The 20,294-nt window shown below is 39.4% G+C and overlaps 1 protein-coding gene across 1 annotated transcript in view; it reads right to left on the reverse strand.

The window, feature by feature from the left end:
- Window positions 1-1,461: 1,461 nt before the first annotated feature.
- The window catches only part of GALNTL5 (polypeptide N-acetylgalactosaminyltransferase like 5), an 82,815-nt gene continuing 63,982 nt past the window's right edge, over window positions 1,462-20,294 (reverse strand). The window contains 3 exon segments of the mRNA XM_059932573.1: window positions 1,462-1,685; window positions 1,688-1,828; window positions 5,259-5,408. Of these exon segments, the coding sequence (XP_059788556.1) occupies window positions 1,584-1,685; window positions 1,688-1,828; window positions 5,259-5,408 (393 nt within the window). The 3' untranslated portion in view covers window positions 1,462-1,583.

Genomic DNA, 20,294 nt, shown 5'->3' on the forward strand with positions numbered 1-20,294 from the left:
AGAGGAGATTGTTTAAGCAACATTCTACATCGTTTCTAAGACTTATTCATGCTATCTAGGACCTGAACTAAATTACATTAAAAAACTAAGACTGAATATTAGGCCCGTGGCTCTAAGAAAAAGAACATTTTTCTTTTGGCAAAGCTGATATTTACAACATCCTTCTTTATGCTTACCAAACAAGATCCTCTGAATTTATACTACAATTCTCTTTTTTCCTTCGGCTGCAGAAATTTTATTTTGTATTTTACTCTAATTTTAATGGATTCATAGGTTTATTACAATCAATTTTTTATTACCTTCTAGAGCAGCTAAGGTATAAACATGGGCCCAGAACATACTAATCATGTGGCAATTACTTTGTGCTGCCAGATTGACCTTATAAAAGCTCAATCAAGTTACCCTGGCCATCTGTAATATTTGGGCACAGGTTTTTCCCATCTCTTTCCAGCAATAGATTTTATAGAGTATTTTGCCAAATACATGGGTATAACATTATAAACTGGTTCTTTTTTCTTTACATTGTGTATATTATTTCAAAGAACACAAGCTCCATGAAGGGAGGGATGTTTACCTGCCCCCTTGTCAGCTGCATCCCAGCACCTAGAAGGACACCTGGCCTGAGATGACCATTCAGTTGTTGATTAAATGAGCATAATAGATGAGTCAAGTTGTTTTCTGCTGTAAAAAACTAGTTTATATTTTCTCCAGCAGAAGCTATGATTTAGTGATTCTATCCTAAGTCTCCTCCTTTTTACTCCTTTCAATGTATTCCTTCCCTCATCTTCTCATTCTCTTCGGTTTGTGAATTAAATATATTTTTCAATTTTCTAGCTGCCTTCACCAGGGCGAATGCAACAGCCATCCCTCTAACCTGATAGAAGTACTTTAGACACCTGGGAGTGTGTCCACACAGGATGGATATTGAACCTAGTTACCTCTTCCCCAATCCCTGCTAAACAGTTTTCTCGAGTCATGTCGAACACAGATTATCAACAAGGCATGCAAGCCAAGAAGTGTCAGGAGAGCTGTAGGCCAGAGCCATAGGAGGGAACAGACATGAAAAAGGCAAAATCAGAAGCAGGGAAGAGGGAATGTCTCCAATTAACTGAAGAGCCAACAGAAACAAACAGGGAGGCTGGCCTGGAGAGCTGGACCAGGACACCCAGGCAGGTGACTGGACATCAGAAACTCAGGAACCCAACCAAGCAATGTGTCAAGGCCAGAATCTACACTGGCAGCAAGAAAGGAGCTCAATACAGTTGAGCCAAAGTTGGTATGGACCAACCAAGGCTCTCTGAGAATGTCTTTCTGGGGAGGTCACCGGCCCAGGTCACCTATCTGGAGTAGGAATTGAGTTGACCAAGAGTTGAGCAGTCCTTATGGTCTATCAGGACGAAGTGAGCTTGGCAAATAATTGGAGATAACACACTTTATCTCAATCAATTTTATGATAGCCTTAAGTGTGTGACAACATGCATTTCTAATGTTTAAGGTCTTGCCACCCCAGAAATTTAGTGGCAGAAAAGGCACTTCTGTTGTAGACCATTCTGGTTGTACTTCTTACTGTAGTTCACATAATTTCATGATGTTCCAAACTTGTTCTCTTCTCTACGTTGAAGGACTAGGGGAATTTTTAACGCTTTATTAATGAAAATGATTGGTTTTCCTTTCATGAGACTCTCTTAGAGGTCTCCAATTCCGGGAAGACAGTATCCAAATACCACTGAAATGACTTGCAACCCAATTGTTTCCTTAATTCAACACGCTCACTAATATCTCCATAGGCAAGATATTTCAGATTAGGTCTTCGTAAAAAAACCTGCTCCTAAATGGAAAGAAAGAGTCATTTCATTAAGCCAGACAAATCTTTGGTAATCAAATCATGATATCTAACATAGCAGTATATATTTTCATCTGAACTAAAACAAAACAAAACAACAACAGAAAACATTCCCTCTGTATGGGGAGGGCAGAGACACACATAGGACCTGGGACTCACTCACCCCACGTATATTCACCGGATGTGCTGTGACAGACCACGAGGAAAGTAGCGTAGAGGGGCTCAGGAAGTCTAAGTCCTGCTTCTCAAGAGTTCTAGAATCACAGCCACCTATTGTAGTGTTTCCCCTTTCTCCTACTCTCTCAGTGATACTCAAGGACAAAACCCCTCACTCCCCGATCCCTATCAACACTTCCATGGTTTCAGAAATGGGGGGTGGTGGCGGCTAAGGGCAAACTGACTCTGGAGGAAGACGACCTGTCTTCAATTTCTGGCTCTGCTATTTATTAGCTATGCGACCTTGGCTGCTACCCTCATGAGACTGTGGTGAGGACTGAACACTTTCATACATGCAAAGCTCTTAGGAGACTAAGGCTGGCACACAGTAGGTGTCATGTCAGTGCGGGCCATTATTATCACCACACCTGGTTAGTCTTTTCTGCGTTCTGATTTAAGGAAGCACCAAGTATGAGTGTCTAATGGACTCAAGCTCTGTCATGTTAAAAGAGGTATTCTAAGTAGACCAAAGCCTCCTTGAAAGCAGAAGCTTTGTATTTTCATCTGTGTATTCCCAGTGCCTGGTATATAGCATAGTAATATTGTTGGGTGAGAGGAGCTTGCTTACCCAAACTAGCACAGTATGGGCGTGCCATGTTGGATTCTCCCCAGGGATCTTTAGGTCTTTGCCATCATGTCTTGCCACTCCTAGTTCCCCAGGGGGGATTGGTGCAGAGAATGGGCCTGAGGGAGGGTGTCCTCGTTTTGGAGTGAAGGCAGAGAAGACCCTAGGCAACATCTCCCTGTCCAAAGCCTGTTTTGCCCAATGGCATTCACTCAACTTCCCAACATGCTGTGTCATACAATCCATTGATTTTATGCCAAACATTACATGCTTTTTATATTAGATGGAACTTTTGGTAACTATATGCCCCATGAAATTCAGTAAACTACTCAGTCCTAACTGTGTTCCAGTCAACCATTTAGATCTGTGACCTCTGGTCACAGGAAAAAAAAAAAAAAAAAAAAGCTTAAAATCTCTCATAACTAAAGAAATGCAATTTTAAACAATGAGATATCATTTTTAACCTATCAGATTAGAAGAAATACAAAGTTTAATTAAAACTAGGGTTGGAATGGTTGTGGGGAGACAGGCGCTTTTATATATATTTGATGGCTGTGTAGGTGACAGTGTAGACAGTGAAGGACCATTTGGACATTATTCATCAAGATTTAAGATGCACTAACTCATGGTCCACAAGTCCATGTCTTCAGATTTATTCAAGATATATCTGCACAAATGTGCAAAAAGATACACGTAAAGGATGCTCATTTTGGCACTGTTAAGGAATAACAAAAAGCCAAGATGATCGGAATGTTTATCTCTGGGGGCTATTTATGAATGGGATCAACTTTAAGAGATGCATTCAAAGGAAATATTTAAAAGGATGACATGTTTATCTGCTCTGATTTTAAAAGACTTTGAAAGTATGTTTTTAAATTACACTAATAAATGGAAAAATTACAACAAAATATTGCTGCTCAAATCGAGTTAGGTAAAAGAAAAGCATATATACTTGGTGTATGGGCATGTTAACAGGAAACTGTAGACAGTAATTTAGTGGTGACTTATGAGGGGTGAAGCTATGGGCTTAGAAAGCTTACTTTTCACTTCATGCTTTTCAATACTGTAAGACAAAAATGCGTATGCGTTACCTTTTTTAAAATATTTTTTTAAAAATCAGGAAATATAACAAACATACAAAAAAAAGCACATAGAATATAAATGTGCACCTTAGCGAACTGTTGAAAAATCAACCCCAGAAACCCTGACTGAGTCAAGAAATAGAACAGACAGCATCTCAGAAGGCCCTTGCCTTTCCTTTCCTGATCATAATCCTTTCTCTTAGTCTGAAGTGCTATCCTGATGATGTATTCATTTCTTTGCTTCTCTTTCTAGTATCGATATCTAATTATCCACACATAGATTATATGGTTTGATTTTACCTGTTTTTAACTTTATAGAAATGGAAAAATACAGTATATATTCTATTGTGTTTGGCTGCTTTTGTTCACCATTGTATCTTTAAGATTTACCTATACTGTTGTATGTATATTTAAAGTTGATTAATTTTCATTGCTATATAGAATTATATCATTAAACATATCATATTTATTCATTCTACTCCTGATGAACATTTGGGTTGTATTCAGTTTTGGCTAACACAAACAATGCTGTTTATAAACATTCTTGTTCATGTGTTCTGGTGCACAAAAGCATGCTTTCTGTAGTGTATATACAGGATGGGATTGCTGGATCATGGGATATTCATGTCTTTTATTACTTGATATTGCCAAACCGTTTTCCAAAGTGAGTTTGTAACAATTAACACTCCCACCCACAGTGTCTGAGACTTCCTGTGCTTGCCAACACATGGTCCTATCAGACTTTAAAAATGTTTCACCAATCTAGGTGGCTATGTAGAAATATCTCATTGAGGTTTTAATTCATATTGCCCTGATTACTCAAGAAATTGAGTATTATTACTTTTATAATTTAAAATAATAAAGAAATATTAGATCAAGACCAGGACATATAACATCACAGAGAGATTCTTACATATTTCTACCCATGTATCTGAAATGAGGTCTTCTTGTTACTGTCCAAATTTGTTTGAACTTTCAAATTAAAACGAAGCTCCATCTATATATTCTCTGTATGTGCATTCTAAAGGTCCCGGCAAGGGGCTTAAACCATGGGGAGATGCACAAATGAAGGGGCCTGGCTTTGATGTAAAAATCTTTGACTGTTAGAGAAAAAAGGAGCAGAGGTTCTTGTGTGGTCCCCAGACCAGCTGCAGCCGCATCACTTGGGCGCTTGGTAGTGGAGGAAGAGAATCCAAAATTTGCCCATGGGAATGGGGGCAGAGAGAGGTATTTGCCGCAGATGGGCCATCTTTGGGGGAGGAAAATAGATCTAGGGGGAAAAAAAAGCCTTCTCGTGTTGGTTGATTTACTTCTGAGAAACTTGAGTTTCCCTAGAGATTAAAAAAAAAAAAGAGTAAGGTGCAAGTGTAGCAGCTTAAAATGAACAAATTGAGAATAGCGTCTGCAAATGGGTGGGTGAACAGCTGAAGGGTTGCCCTAATTTAAGGAAAAGTACAAAAATTGCTATCTAGAAAGCAGCAGAAGGCTTCTTTAGAGCCAGTCCCTCTCTGTACTCTCACTCATCTCTCCAAACCAGGGACATATCCTTCACCTTGTAGTCATCTAGCCAAACGTGCACCAGTCTGAGATTATTATATGCCAAGGCTTTTACAATTCCAGTGTGGTTTGCAATGTGTTGCTTATCAATATGTCCTACTCGAGAGCAGGGAAGTATAAAGAGTTGGCCTCCACACATCCAGATCTAGACATAAGAAAAACAGAAAACATATTAATGATTAATGAGTGTTTTCTAGTAATAGGCAACTGCTGAATTAAAAGAAAAATAACAGTAGCTAACATTTATTAAGTTTCTTATTTCATTTGATCCTCACAACAACCCTATCATGTAGGTACTGTGACCATCCTTATTTTACAGATGAAGAAACTAACACATACATTGGTTAAGAAGCCTGCCCAGTGATACAGTGGCAGAGCACAAGGTTCGAACTCAGGAAATCTGGCCCTAGAGTCAGTGCGCTGAATACTAAGTGATCCTGCCTCGCTTGTACGTGACCAGTTCTGATGCTGATTATGTATGAAGACTGACAAGATATTTTATCTTAGGATATTCTCAAACAATATTCTGAGAGTAACATTTTCTGAGGTGATCAAGTATTGCTGGATATAAGCAAGTAATAAGAGAAATATCAATCATGGCTGAATTCAGTTATTCATCTTTTTTATACTTAAAACACTTTATAACGCTTATTTATTTATTTATTTATTTATTTATTTATTTATGTCTGTGTTGAGTCTTCGTTTCTGTGCGAGGGCTTTCTCTAGTTGTGGCAAGTGGGGGCCACTCTTCATCGCGGTGGGCAGGCCTCTCACCATCGCGGCCTCTCCTGCTGCGGAGCACAGGCTACAGACGCACAAGCTCAGTAATTGTGGCTCACGGGCCCAGCTGCTCCGCGGCATGTGGGATCTTCCCAGACCAGGGCTTGAACCCGTGTCCCCTGCATTGGCAGGCAGATCCTCAACCACTGCGCCACCAGGGAAGCCCTAACGCTTATTTTTAATAACTTTTTTTATTACACAAAAGCAAAATATGACCATCGAAAAACTAAGAAATGTAGAAAAGCACACAGAAAAAAGTAAAAATAACTTTTTGCTTTTTAACACTTTGTCAGTCAATATTAATCCAAGTATGTATGTGTACATACAGAGATACACACATTAAGATAACTTGCTTTTCTTCATTTGATATTATGTGAAGTTATTTTAAAAGTCTTGTATTGTTGGACATTTTGGTAGTTTTTGATTTTGATTATTATAGATAATACCACAAAAAATATGCTTGTAACATAAATCTTATGTATAGTACACTTGCATGACTCTTCTCTTTAATTCAGTGATTCTTGCATGGTCCCCAGGCCAGCAGCATCAGCATCACTAAGGAACTTAGAAATGCAAATCCTTGGGCCCACCCAGACCTACAGAACTAGGAAGGCTGGGTCTGGGGGCACAGTAATCTGTGTTTTAACCAGCTCTTTAGGTGATTCTGATGCACACTAAAGTTTGAGAACCACTGTTCTAATTGATCAAGGTAATATATCCCAGTTTTATAGATATTTTCTTAGGTGGATTCACCTAATCATTTAGGGAACAGTAGTAGGAGAATAAGACTCACTGAAAACAATACTCAGAAGTATTATGGTGAAATATATCACTCAGATAGTCAGAAAGGATTATGTTAAAGAAAATGGAAAGGCAGAACTTCTGACATAACATGAGACCTACTGACTGGTGCAACTAACCTCTAGAGTTCTTTAGAAATACCCAGAAACATCCCCACAGAATGTCTAGAAACATATCCATTGAATTCCTTCTCTAAAATGGATGGCTCAGTAGAAAAACCCTTAGACCAGAAGTCCAAAGAATTAGGTTCTTTTATCATCTCTGCCACATGCTTATGATCAGACGTATCCTCTCTGACTCTCATTTTCATCTGGAATTGAGAACTAAATAGATGCTCATTTAAGCTACCACTTGGGGGTGCTTTGTTATGCAGCAAAAGCTAGCCACCTATAATGTCTTATTCTCTTTTTTAAAAGTGAGAACTTAAAGAAATTTGGAAAATCATTAATATCTGTTTAATAATTAGAATGGATACAGAACTATCTATTATCATTGGTACATTCTTACATGTTTGAAATGCTTCTGTATTAAAAAAAGAAATCTGGCTATGAGTATAGAATAGAAAACAGAAGTCAAGTAACCAAAGTGATAAAGGAGGAATACAAGTAAAAAATGTATTTAAAAACTTTCTCAAAAATCAAATTGAGGGAAGCTATTGAAATGTAGCCCAGTCTTCATAGGACCCACAAAGTTGCTCTTTTCTTCTTGATTCATTCTCAAAGGGAAACATGATCCATCTGGACGTGCCTTTTGCTCTGCTCATTGTTCATGTGGGTGATGGTCAGCTTTCTTTCTCAGATATACTGCTGGAAGTAGTCTGTCCAGCTCCCAGTTTCTATTATTATTATTATTATTATTGGAGGAGGAAGAGGATGACGAGAGAGCAGAGTATCCCATCAAGAGTTAGTGTAGTGCAGTGGTGCAGAGCACAGACTCTGGGGCCACTCAGTGTGGTTCAAATCCCCTATGAGCTGTGTGATCTGGGGCAAGTTACTGAAGTTACTCAACCCATTTGTGTCTCAGTTTCCTCACCTGTAAAATGAGAATGATAACAGTACCTGCGTCATGGGATTGTTATGAGCATTAGAAAATCTGATACTTGTAGAGTGCTTAGAGTTCATGTTTTGTAAATGAGAGTGTATCTCTGTTGTAGTGAAGTGCGGTAGACTGCAAGTGTGGTCACAAATGCTTTTCATTCTTACATGCACACTTAATTGCAATGTAACTCTGTACTTCATTCCATCAAGAAGTGAGGTTTATTCCTCCACCTCTTGAATCTGGTCTTGGCCTCGTGATTTGCATTGGTCAACGTTAACAAACGTGATGCAAACAGATGCCTGAAAAGTGTTTGTAGCACTTTGGGACTTGCCTTCTCTTGCTGCTCTTGAGAACCTTGTGACCACTTCACTGTGAATGAGCCTCACTAGCCTGCCTGACAATGAGAGACAAATGACCTGGTCATCGCCACTGTTCCACCTATTATTGGGCCAATGTCCACATATGTAAATGAGGCCATCCCATATGAGCCAGCACCAGCTGAGCTTCCCGATGAGCAGAGATGTGTAAGCAATACCAGTAGAAACCAGCCATCCTGGCTATGACCAAAAGAACCACTTTAGCAATCCAATGAATTTTGAGGACTTACAATTGATTGTTGTTTTAAGCCACTGTATTTTTGGGACAGTTTGTTATACAGCAAAAGCTAACTGATACATGAGGGAACATAATTCTCTTAACCAGTTTTACTCATTAAGTAAACAGGACCTCCATCCACTGAGTTGCTCATTCCAGAAACTTGGTGTGATAGATGGAAATACTGTTCAGCAATATTATCTCACTCTCCACCCCTCACTAAGGGGTAGAGTATACTTCTCTGACACACTGACTTTGGGCTTGTCCATTTGACATGCTTTGGCCCATGGAACGTGAGCAGACATGATGCCTGTGGAGGTCTTAAATATGCTGTGTGGTTTGGCTTGACTTTTGCATTCCTGCTTATCAACATGAGAAGAATATGCCCAGAGTTGCTACTAGAATGACGAGCAGAGCTGACCAAACTCAGAGCCCAGAGCCCAGCCCTGCCAGTGTAAATTCCGAGGCAGAGCCATGCTGGCCAACCCAGAGACACAGGAAAGAAAAAAACAGATGCTCTTGTTCTAAGCCACCCAGTTCAGAGCTAGTTTGTAACAAGCATCATCGTGGCATTAGCTGACTAATGACACCCCTTTCTCTCGATATCCACGTAGCTGGTCCGTCTCCGGGTTCTGTCCATTCTACTTGTAAATATGCCTGGGATCTGTCCAGTTCTTTCTGTCGCCGTTGCTACTGCTCTGGTTCCGTCCATTGTCACCCTTTGTCCAGGTTATTGTAAGAACCTCCTGGTCTGCTGGCTTATCCTCCACTACGTCAGCCTCCACAGCCACTGTCACTGCCCTGCTTAAAACATACCGGTGGCATTTCCTTGCATGTAAGACACATCTAAATCCTTACAGGGTCCTGCAGAGTCCCGCCCCTGCCTCCCTCTCCAGCTTAGTCTTGCTGTTCTCTCCTCACTCATTCTGGTCCAGCCTCACTGGCCTTCTCCACTGACACACATGGGTTGGAAGGCTGTCCGCTTTCCAAGTCAGTGGGCAGAAACTGGCGCATTACTGAGTATCTTCTTACTCTTTGTCTGTCATCTGCATTTGTGAGGGGAAGCAGGGGTGCATCATGCGACAAAGCCAGGGTAGGAGTTTCTCAGTCCATCTTGCTGGCCTCACAGTTATGGGGGTGCCTCCCAGATTCAGGCTGCCTATTCATTTTAATTTCTAGTGGGATCTCATCTTTTCCAGTCTCAGTAAATATCTTAGTAGAAAGTTAGGAGAGGCTGCTGCCCAGATACCATTTTAAATTAGAACTCTGGGGCAGCTGTAGCATAAAAAGAAAGGAACGAACATTGGCTGGGAGCACTTTAGGTGGCAGAAGCTGCGTTAGATGCCTTATGCCCATCGCCGCGGTGAATGCACACAGTACCACTGCAAGGTGTCTATTATTCTGATCGTTTACACGTGGGGCCTTTTAGACTCTTGAGTGGTTCAAATATTTCTCGACCACTTTTTACATAGTCAAAGTACCAGGTGCTGAGAACGCATTTTGAACAAGTCAGATCTTTCCCTGCCCTCATGGAGCTTACAGCTGGTGGGAACACACAACTGGCAGAGCCCAGCACGGAATAAAAATGGGGTCTCAGGTTCAAAAATTATGAAAAGTTTCAAGATGGCAACAGCAGAGCATTAAGCCAAGTGTGGGGTTCTTCTAAACATGGTACCACGTGCCACCACCCAGGCTGCGTGTCTAAACTGCCTGCCCTGCACACACTGACAGGAGACAACTGTGACACAGCACAGTAAGTGCTGTGATGGGGGAAGCGTGCAGAGGAGGGGATCGGATCCCAGACTTGGGTGTGTGTGTCTATGTGCGGGGGGCGGGTAAGGAAGATAAGGTCAAGAAAGTCTTCCTGAAGAAATTACATCAAAGCTGTAGCTATGGGTTACGGCGGTGGCGAAAGAGGAAAGTGAACAGAGGCAGGTGATGATTTAGAGGTAGAACTGCCTAGATAGGGTGAGGTTAACGTGGGCAGGAGAGGGAGTGTGGAGTCCAGGGAGGTTCTCCATGGGGCATGTGTGCAGATAACTGGCGGGGTGGGGGAGGGGTAGCATGTCATCCACTCACAGAGGGAACGTGGGAGGAGGAATTTGGGTTTAGCATACCTGTGGGACATCCCTGCCATGGTGACTTGTAGGCGATTGGCCACACAAGCTTGTGACTCAGGAGAAGGAACTGGGAAGGAGCGAGAATTGGTGTCATCAGCATCCGTTAATCATGGGAACGTGATGTGGATGAGGTTATGGAGAAGGTGGAGAGAGCAGAGAAAGAGGGACTTGGGGAAACCCCTTAGGGGTGGAAATTCTGAGCAGATGGGCCAAGAAAAGTAACCCAGTGAGGCAGTGGAGAGCCACGGTCTGAGCAGGGGGCTGGGTGCTGAGCAACTTGCCTAATCCTCTACTGTGTCAACGCAGGAGAATTGGCTTCAGCCTCTCTCTACCGCAGGCGTGTGGTTTGCTCTCAAATCACAGCATCCAAGGGATGTAGCAACCTTGGGCCGAATCTGAGCTGGCACCCGTGTCTAAGAGGCTCAGTCTGGAGGGTGAGGTAGGTGATCCTCCAAGTGTAGGGCAGGACCCCGGTTCCTGCAGGAGTGTATCTTGCCCCTTGGGGGACACCAGGATGGAACCCTGGGGCAGTGTGGCCAGACACAGAGCAGGTTGTCTGCTCTCTCAGGGAAACAGGAATGCTAATCTGGAGCCTGGTTATGAGGCCTATTCCAAGGTTGGGAGTGAAGCTGCAGCTCCGTGGGCACCCAGCGAGTCATCATTCTCCACGAGCAATGGTAACACTGAGCTCAGAGCAACTAAAACAAATTCAGGGCATTGGAGGCTTCCAACATATAGCCAGCCTTAGAGAGAAGTGACTTAGAAACAGGGTAAACCCGAGCTGAGGGGCGGGGAGGGTCTCAAGATCTGAAGTTGAGTAGATCATACAAGGCAGGAAGCGATAGGTTTGGAGCACACTACTTATGATTGCTGTGAGCTTGGGCATGTCACACTACCTCTCTGTGCCTCAGTTTCCCCGTTATAGACAGGAGATGATGCTGGTACCTACCTCACAGGTTTATTATGAGGATTAAGTGAGTTAATATCTGTAATATTTCAGAGCAGTGCATGTCACACATAATAAGAACTTGAAAATGAAATACATTTTTATTCTTTACATCTCAACTTAAATGCCATTTCTGCCGTGGCAGACACACACCTCCCCTAAGACAAGGCTAGGTTCGCCTTTTATATGATCACACAGTACTCTGTATTTCCCCTTCATTGCATTTATCAGAAATAAAACTAAATAACTACTCATCTCACTCTACCCCAGATATTGATAGAATGGAAGCTTTATGTCATTCGAAACCACTTTTGCTTTGAGTGGTACTGTATTTTAGCACCCATCACGGTGCTTGGCATGTGACAGGTTCTCAATAAATACTGCTGAATGAGTGAATGAATGAATGAATGAGGATTGTGTCTTCTGAATGCCCAGCATGTGACACAGCCTGATGCAGGAGGTGCTCCTTAAACGATGGCTGTGTTGAACACTGAACTTAACTAGAACACTCAAGAGAGCCCTAAACTGAAACGAGATTTGGGTCTGACCACCATACAGGTGTTAGTTACAGCCATGGGAGTTGATGTAGGTATATTATGAAAAGTATTAACAAGCGGACAGCATAGGCGCTGGCCGAAGAGAATAGAGGAGCCGCCACAGGTCCTGGTGGTCCTGCCTTGCCGGGTGCTACCACTTTTGTTTCTGGGCCATGGGAAGGCTGCGATGTGGAGAAGGGAGGCGTGGTGGGCGGCAGGTGGGAGGTATTCGGCTGGCTCAGAGTAGCGGTTCTTTCCCATCAGATAAGGAAAGAGTGCACTAAGTTAACAACAAGCATGGCTTCACAGGTGCAGAGCGGCTACATGTCAGCCCTGAGCCCTGAAGAGCACGTGGGGTAAGAAGAGAGGGTTGACAAGAGGAGCAGTCTTGCGAGCACCCATGTTTAAGAGACACACAGAAGAAATTCCTGTGAAGGAGACTGAGAACAGCTGAGCGATACAAGGGGCTTTTCTTGGATTTTGCCCTAAAACCCAAGAAAACTTCTGGAAAAGACTGGTGTACCATGTCAAATGCTACAGTAACCTCAAGCACACGTAAGACCAAAAGCCATCCATCAGGGACACGAATATGAAACTGATGACAGTGCCGTAAATGATGTCAGAGGAAGGATGCTGAGGGCCTCCAGGATACTGATTTACTGGAATGAAGAGTGAGTGAGAAATGAAGTAGATGCAGGTGTAGCTGATCTTCCCTTAGGAAAAACCAGGTTACTTGGGTAGAGAGGGCTGCTGGTGTCAAGAGAGTGCCTAGCTATTTATTAATTTACATGTTTGTTTACAAAAAGAAAGAGCCAAGCATACTTAAAACGTATGAAGGGGCCATTTGGAATCAAGTAGCTGAAAATATTGAAGCAAAGATAATGAGTGCACTTGAGTAATAAGTTTGCTGTTATTTGCTGTCTGGAGGGAAGGTAAAGCCAAGATAAGGAATACACTCACTTTTTTTTTTTTTTAACTGTATGATATCACTTGTAATGTGGAATCTAAACAATAATACAAATGAATGTATATGCAAAACAGAAACAGACTCACAGATATAGAAAACAAACTAGTGCTTACCAAGGGGGGAGGGGCAAGGTAGGGCTATGGGATTAAGAGATACAAACTACTATGTCTAAAATAGATAAGCAAGCAGGATATATTGTATAGCACAGGGAATTATAGCCATTATCTTGTAATAATTTTTAACGGAGACTTATCTGTAAAAATACTGAATGACTATGCTGTACACCTGAAACTAATGTAATACTGTAAATCAACTATATTTCAATAAAATTTTTTAAATAATACAAATGAATCTATATACAGAACAGAAACAGATTCACAGACAGAAAACAAACTTATGGTTACCAAAGGAGAGAAGGAGTGGGGGAGGGACAGATTAGGATTGTGTGACTAACAGATGCAAACTATTATACTATACATAAAATAGATAAGTAACAAGGATTTACTGTACAGCACAAGGAATTATATCAAATATTTTGTACTAACCTATAATGGAATATAATCTGAAAAAGAAAAACTGAATCACTATGCTGTACACCTGAAACTAATACAATATTGTAAATCAACTATACTTCAATTAAAAAAAAATTTTTTTTTAATGGTGGAATTTTGAATCCCCAGGATTTTGTCTCTTTGATTAGAAGTAAATCAGTATTTTTCTGAAATATTCATTGTTCATTAGTATTTCCTTTAAAAGTCTTAAAATTCATTTATATATATAATGCAACACCATTCAAAATCTTAGGGATTGATTTTGAAATTGCTGAAGTGATTGAGAAGAACAAATTACACTTAGAAAATTCTGAAAATGAAGAGTAACAAGGGACTCACTCTACCAATTAATAGACTTTATCGTAAAGCTACAGAAAATATTAATGCACGTGATTGGCTCAACAACTGGCAGATGGATCAGTTGAACACAGAAAGACCTAAGTATATATGATAATTTAATTTGTTAAAAAATGTGTCGTGCCCGTTTCTTTCTCTTCATAATTGTCACTTGATTAACAACTTGAAAAAAATGCAGAACTTTAACTCGTATCATGCACCAAAGTCTAAATGTAGTAGAGAATTAAGTATAAACAATGATGTCATAAAACTATTAGAAAAAAATTATATGAAAAATTATTGGATTTGAGAATTATAAAAGTTAAAAAGCAAACTTAAAGCAAATATTTTACTTGTTTAAAAGCCTTTAGTATTTAGCCTTTTACCATTATATAATATCTATTTTCTGTTTATTGCTTTTAATCTTAAATGACAATTTTATGTTAATATTGCCACTTCACCATTTCTGGTTTTGTTTATTCACCTAGTATTTTTTTTTTCTTTTCTTTTTTTAATTTTTGAATTTTATTTTATTTATTTTTTTATACAACAGGTTCTTATTACTCATCAATTTTATACACATCAGTGTATACATGTCAATCCCAGTCGCCCAATTCATCCCACCACCATCCCCACCCCCCGCGGCTTTCCCCCCTTGGTGTCTATACATTTGTTCTCTACATCTGTGTCTCAACTTCTGCCCTGCAAACCGGTTCATCTGTACCATTTTTCTAGGTTCCACATATATGCATTAATATACGATATTTGTTTTTCTCTTTCTGACTTACTTCATTCTGTATGACAGTCTCTAGATCCATCCACGTCTCAACAAATGACCCAATTTCATTCCTTTTTATGGCTGAGTAATATTCCATTGTATATATGTACCACATCTTCTTTATCCATTCGTCTGTCGATGGGCATTTAGGTTGCTTCCATGACCTGGCTATTGTAAATAGTGCTGCAATGAACATTGGGGTGCATGTGTCTTTTTGAATTATGGTTTTCTCTGGGTATATGCTCAGTAGTGGGATTGCTGGATCATATGGTAATTCTATTTCTAGTTTTTTAAGGAACCTCCATACTGTTCTCCATAGTGGCTGTATCAATTTACATTCCCACCAACAGTGCAAGAGGGTTCCCTTTTCTCCACACCCTCTCCAGCATTTGTTGTTTGTAGATTTTCTGATGATGCCCATTCTAACTGGTGTGAGGTGATACCTCATTGTAGTTTTGATTTGCATTTCTCTAATAATTAGTGATGTTGAGAAGCTTTTCATGTGCTTCTTTGCCATCTGTATGTCTTCTGTAGAGAAATGTCTATTTAGGTCTTCTGCCCATTTTTGGATTGGGTTGTTTGTTTCTTTAATATTGAGCTGCATGAGCTGTTTATATATTTTGGAGATTAATCCTTTGTCTGTTGATTCGTTTGCAAATATTTTTTCCCATTCTGAGGGTTGTCTTTTCGTCTTGTTTGTAGTTTCCTTTGCTGTGCAAAGGCTTTTAAGTTTCATTAGGTCCCATTTGTTTATTTTTGTTTTTATTTCCATTACTCTAGGAGGTGGATCAAAAAAGATCTTGCTGTGATTTATGTCAAAGAGTGTTCTTCCTATGTTTTCCTCTAAGAGTTTTATAGTGTCCAGTCTTACATTTAGGTCTCGAATCCATTTTGAGTTTATTTTTGTGTATGGTGTTAGGGAGTGTTCTAATTTTATTCTTTTACATGTAGCTGTCTAGTTTTCCCGGCACCACTTATTGAAGAGGCTGTCTTTTCTCCATTGTCTATCCTTGCCTCCTTTGTCATAGATTAGTTGACCATAGGTGCGTGGGTTTATCTCTGGGCTTTCTATCTTGTTCCATTGATCTATGTTTCTGTTTTTGTGCCAGTACCATATTGTCTTGATTACTGTACCTTTGTAGTATAGTCTGAAGTCAGGGAGTCTGATTCCTCCAGCTCCGTTTTTTTCCCTCAAGACTGCTTTGGCTATTCGGGGTCTTTTGTGTCTCCATACAAATTTTAAGATTTTTTGTTCTAGTTCCGTAAAAAATGCCATTGGTAATTTGATAGGGATTGCATTGAATCTGTAGATTGCTTTGGGTAGTATAGTCATTTTCACAATGTTGATTCTTCCAATCCAAGAACATAGTGTATCTCTCCATCTGTTGGTATCATCTTTAATTTCTTTCATCAGTGTCTTATAGTTTTCTGCATACAGGTCTTTTCTCTCCCTAGGTAGGTTTATTCCTAGGTATTTTATTCTTTTTGTTGCAGTGGTAAATGGGAGTGTTTCCTTAATTTCTCTTTCAGATTTTTCATTATTAGTGTATAGGAATGCAAGAGATTTCTGTGTATTAATTTTGTATCCTGCAATTTTACCAAATTCATTGATTAGCTCCAGTAGTTTTCTGGTGGCATTTTTAGGATTCTCTATGTATAGTATCATGTCATCTGCAAACAGTGACAGTCTTACTTCTTCTTTTCCAATTTGTATTCCTTTTATTTCTTTTTCTTCTCTGATTGCCGTGGCTAGGACTTCCAAAACTACGTTGAATAATAGTGGTGAGAGTGGATATCCTTGTCCTGTTCCTGATCTTAGAGGAAATGCTTTCAGTTTTTCACCATTGAGAATGATGTTTGCTGTGGGTTTGTCATATATGGCCTTTATTATGTTGAGGTAGGTTCCCCCTATGCCCACTTTCTGGAGAGTTTTTATCATAAATCGGTGTTGAATTTTGTCAAAAGCTTTTTCTGCAGCTATTGAGATGATCATATGGTTTTTATTCTTCAATTTGTTAATATGGTGTATCACATTGATTTATTTGCATATATTGAAGAATTCTTGCATCCCTGGGATAAATCCCACTTGATCATGGTGTATGATCCTTTTAATGTGTTGTTGGATTCTGTTTGCTAGTATTTTGTTGAGGATTTTTGAATCTATATTCATCAGTGATATTGGTCTGTAATTTCCTTTTTTGTAGTATCTTTGTCTGGTTTAGGTATCTGGGTGATGGTGGCCTCATAGAATGAGTTTGGGAGTGTTCCTTCCTCTGCAATTTTTTGGAAGAGTTTGAGAAGGATGGGTGTTAGCTCTTCTGTAAATGTTTGATAGAATTCATCTGTGAAGCCATCTGGTCCTGGACTTTTGTTTGTTGGAAGATTTTTAATCACAGTTTCAATTTCATTACTTGTGATTGGTCTGTTCTTATTTTCTGTTTCTTCCTGGTTCAGTCTTGGAAGGTTATACGTTTCTAAGAATTTGTCCATTTCTTCCAGGTTGTCCATTTTATTGGCATAGAGTTGCTTGTAGTAGTCTCTTAGGATGCTTTGTATTTCTGTGGTGTCTGTTGTAACTTCTCCTTTTTCATTTTTAATTTTATTGATTTGAATCCTATCCCTCTTTTTCTTGATGAGTCTGGCTAATGGTTTATCAATTTTGTTTATCTTCTCAAAGAACCAGATTTTAGTTTTATTGATCTCTGCTATTGTTTTCTTTGTTTCTATTTCATTTATTTCTGCTCTGATCTTTATGATTTCTTTCTTTCTGCTAACTTTGGGTTTTGTTTGTTCTTCTTTCTCTAGTTCCTTTAGGTGTAAGGTTAGATTGTTTATTTGAGATTTTTCTTGTTTCTTGAGGTAGGCTTGTATAGCTATAAACTTCCCTCTTAGAACTGCTTTTGCTGCATCCCATAGGTTTTGGATCGTCGTGTTTTCATTGTCATTTGTCTCTAGGTACTTTCTGATTTCCTCTTTGATTTCTTCAGTGATCTCTTGGTTATTTAGTAACCTATTGTTTAGCCTCCATGTGTTTGTGTTTTTTACATTTTTTCCCTGTAACTGATTTCTAATCTCATAGCGTTGTGGTCAGAAAAGATGCTTGATATGATTTCAATTTCCTTAAATTTACTGAGGTTTGATCACCCAAGATGTGATCTATCCTGGAGAATGTTCTGTGCGCACTTGAGAAGAAAATGTAATCTGCTGTTTTTGGATGGACTGTCCTATAAATATCAATTAAATCTATCTGGTCTATTGTGTCATTTAAAGCTTCTGTTTCCTTATTTATTTTCATTTTGGATGATCTGTCCATTGGTGTAAGTGAGGTGTTAAAGTCCCCCACTATTATTGTGTTACTGTCGATTTCCTCTTTTATAGCTGTTAGCAGTTGCCTTATGCATTGAGGTGTTATAATTGTTATATCTTCTTCTTGGATTGATCCCTTGATCATTATGTAGTGTCCTTCCTTGTCTCTTGTAACATTCTTTATTTTAAAGTCTATTTTATCTGATATGAGTATTGCTACTCCAGCTTTCTTTTGATTCCCATTTGCATGGAATATCTTTTTCCATCCCCTCACTTTCATTCTGTATGTGTCCCTAGATATGAAGTGGGTCTCTTGTAGACAGCATATGTATGGGTCTTGTTTTTGTATCCATTCAGCAAGCCTGTGTCTTTTGGTTGGAGCATTTAATCCATTCACGTTTAAGGTAATTATTGATATGTATGTTTCTATTACCATTTTCTTAATTGTTTTGGGTTTGTTTTTTTTTTTTTTTTTTAGAAATTTCATGTAATGTCTGAAACATTTATATATTAACATATTTCCATACATATTTCCATACAAATACAAATATAAGATTTTTAGAAATTTCATGTAATGTCTGAAACATTTATATTAACATGTTTCCATACAAATAACCCAATGAAAGTTTAGTATTAGTTGTTTTGTTTGTTTTTTTATACTGCAGGTTCTTATTAGGCATCAGTTTTATACACATCAGTGTATACATGTCAATCCCAATCGCCCAATTCAGCACACCACCATCCCCACCCCACCGCAGTTTTCCCCCCTTGGTGTCCATATGTCCATTCTCTACATCTGTGTCTCAACTTCTGCCCTGCAAACTGGCTCATCTGTACCATTTTTCTAGGTTCCGCATACATGCATTAATATACGATATTTGTTTTTCTCTTTCTGACTTACTTCACTCTGTATGACAGTCTCTAGATCCATCCACGTCTCAACAAATGACTCAATTTCGTTCCTTTTTATGGCTGAGTAATATTCCATTGTATATATGTACCACATCTTCTTTATCCATTCGTCTGTTGATGGGCATTTAGGTTGCTTCCATGACCTGGCTATTGTAAATAGTGCTGCAATGAACATTCGGGTGCATGTGTCTTTTTGAATTACGGTTTTCTCTGGGTATATGCCCAGTAGTGGGATTGCTGGGTCATATGGTAATTCTATTTTTAGTTTTTTAAGGAACCTCCATATTGTTCTCCATAGTGGCTGTATCAATTTACATTCCCACCAACAGTGCAAGAGGGTTGCCTTTTCTCCACACCCTCTCCAGCATTTGTTGTTTGTAGATTTTCTGATGATGCCCATTCTAACAGGAGTGAGGTGATACCTCATTGTAGTTTTGATTTGCATTTCTCTAATAATTAGTGATGTTGAGCATCTTTTCATGTGCTTCGTGGCCGTCTGTATGTCTTCTTTGGAGAAATGTCTATTTAGGTCTTCTGCCCATTTTTGGATTGGGGTGTTTGTTTCTTTGATATTGAGCTGAATGAGCTGTTTATATATTTTGGAGATTAATCCTTTGTCCGTTGATTCATTTGCAAATATTTTCTCCCATTCTGAGGGTTGTCTTTTCGTCTTGTTTATGGTTTCCTTTGCTGTGCAAAAGCTTTGAAGTTTCATTAGGTCCCATTTGTTTATTTTTGTTTTTATTTCCATTACTCTAGGAGGTGGATCAAAAAAGATCTTGCTGTGATTTATGTCAAAGAGTGTTCTTCCTATGTTTTCCTCTAAGAGTTTTATAGTGTCCACTCTTATATTTAGGTCTCTAATCCATTTTGAGTTTATTTTTGTGTATGGTGTTAGGGAGTATTCTAATTTCATTCTTTTACATGTAGCTGTCCAGTTTTCCCAGCACCACTTATTGAAGAGACTGTCTTTTCTCCATTGTATATCTTTGCCTCCTTTGTCATAGATTAGTTGACCATAGGTGCGTGGGTTAATCTCTGGGCTTTCTATCTTGTTCCATTGATCTATGTTTCTGTTTTTGTGCCAGTACCATATTGTCTTGATTACTGTAGCTTTGTAGTATAGTCTGAAGTCAGGGAGTCTGATTCCTCCAGCTCCATTTTTTTGCCTCAAGACTGCTTTGCCTATTCGGGGTCTTTTGTGTCTCCATACAAATTTTAAGATGATTTGTTCTAGCTCCGTAAAAAATGCCATTGGTAATTTGATAGGGATTGCATTGAATCTGTAGATTGCTTTGGGTAGTATACTCATTTTCACAATGTTGATTCTTCCAATCCAAGAACATGGTATATCTCTCCATCTGTT

Source organism: Balaenoptera ricei, chromosome 9 (assembly GCF_028023285.1).
Source record: "Balaenoptera ricei isolate mBalRic1 chromosome 9, mBalRic1.hap2, whole genome shotgun sequence".
NCBI lineage: Eukaryota > Metazoa > Chordata > Mammalia > Artiodactyla > Balaenopteridae > Balaenoptera > Balaenoptera ricei.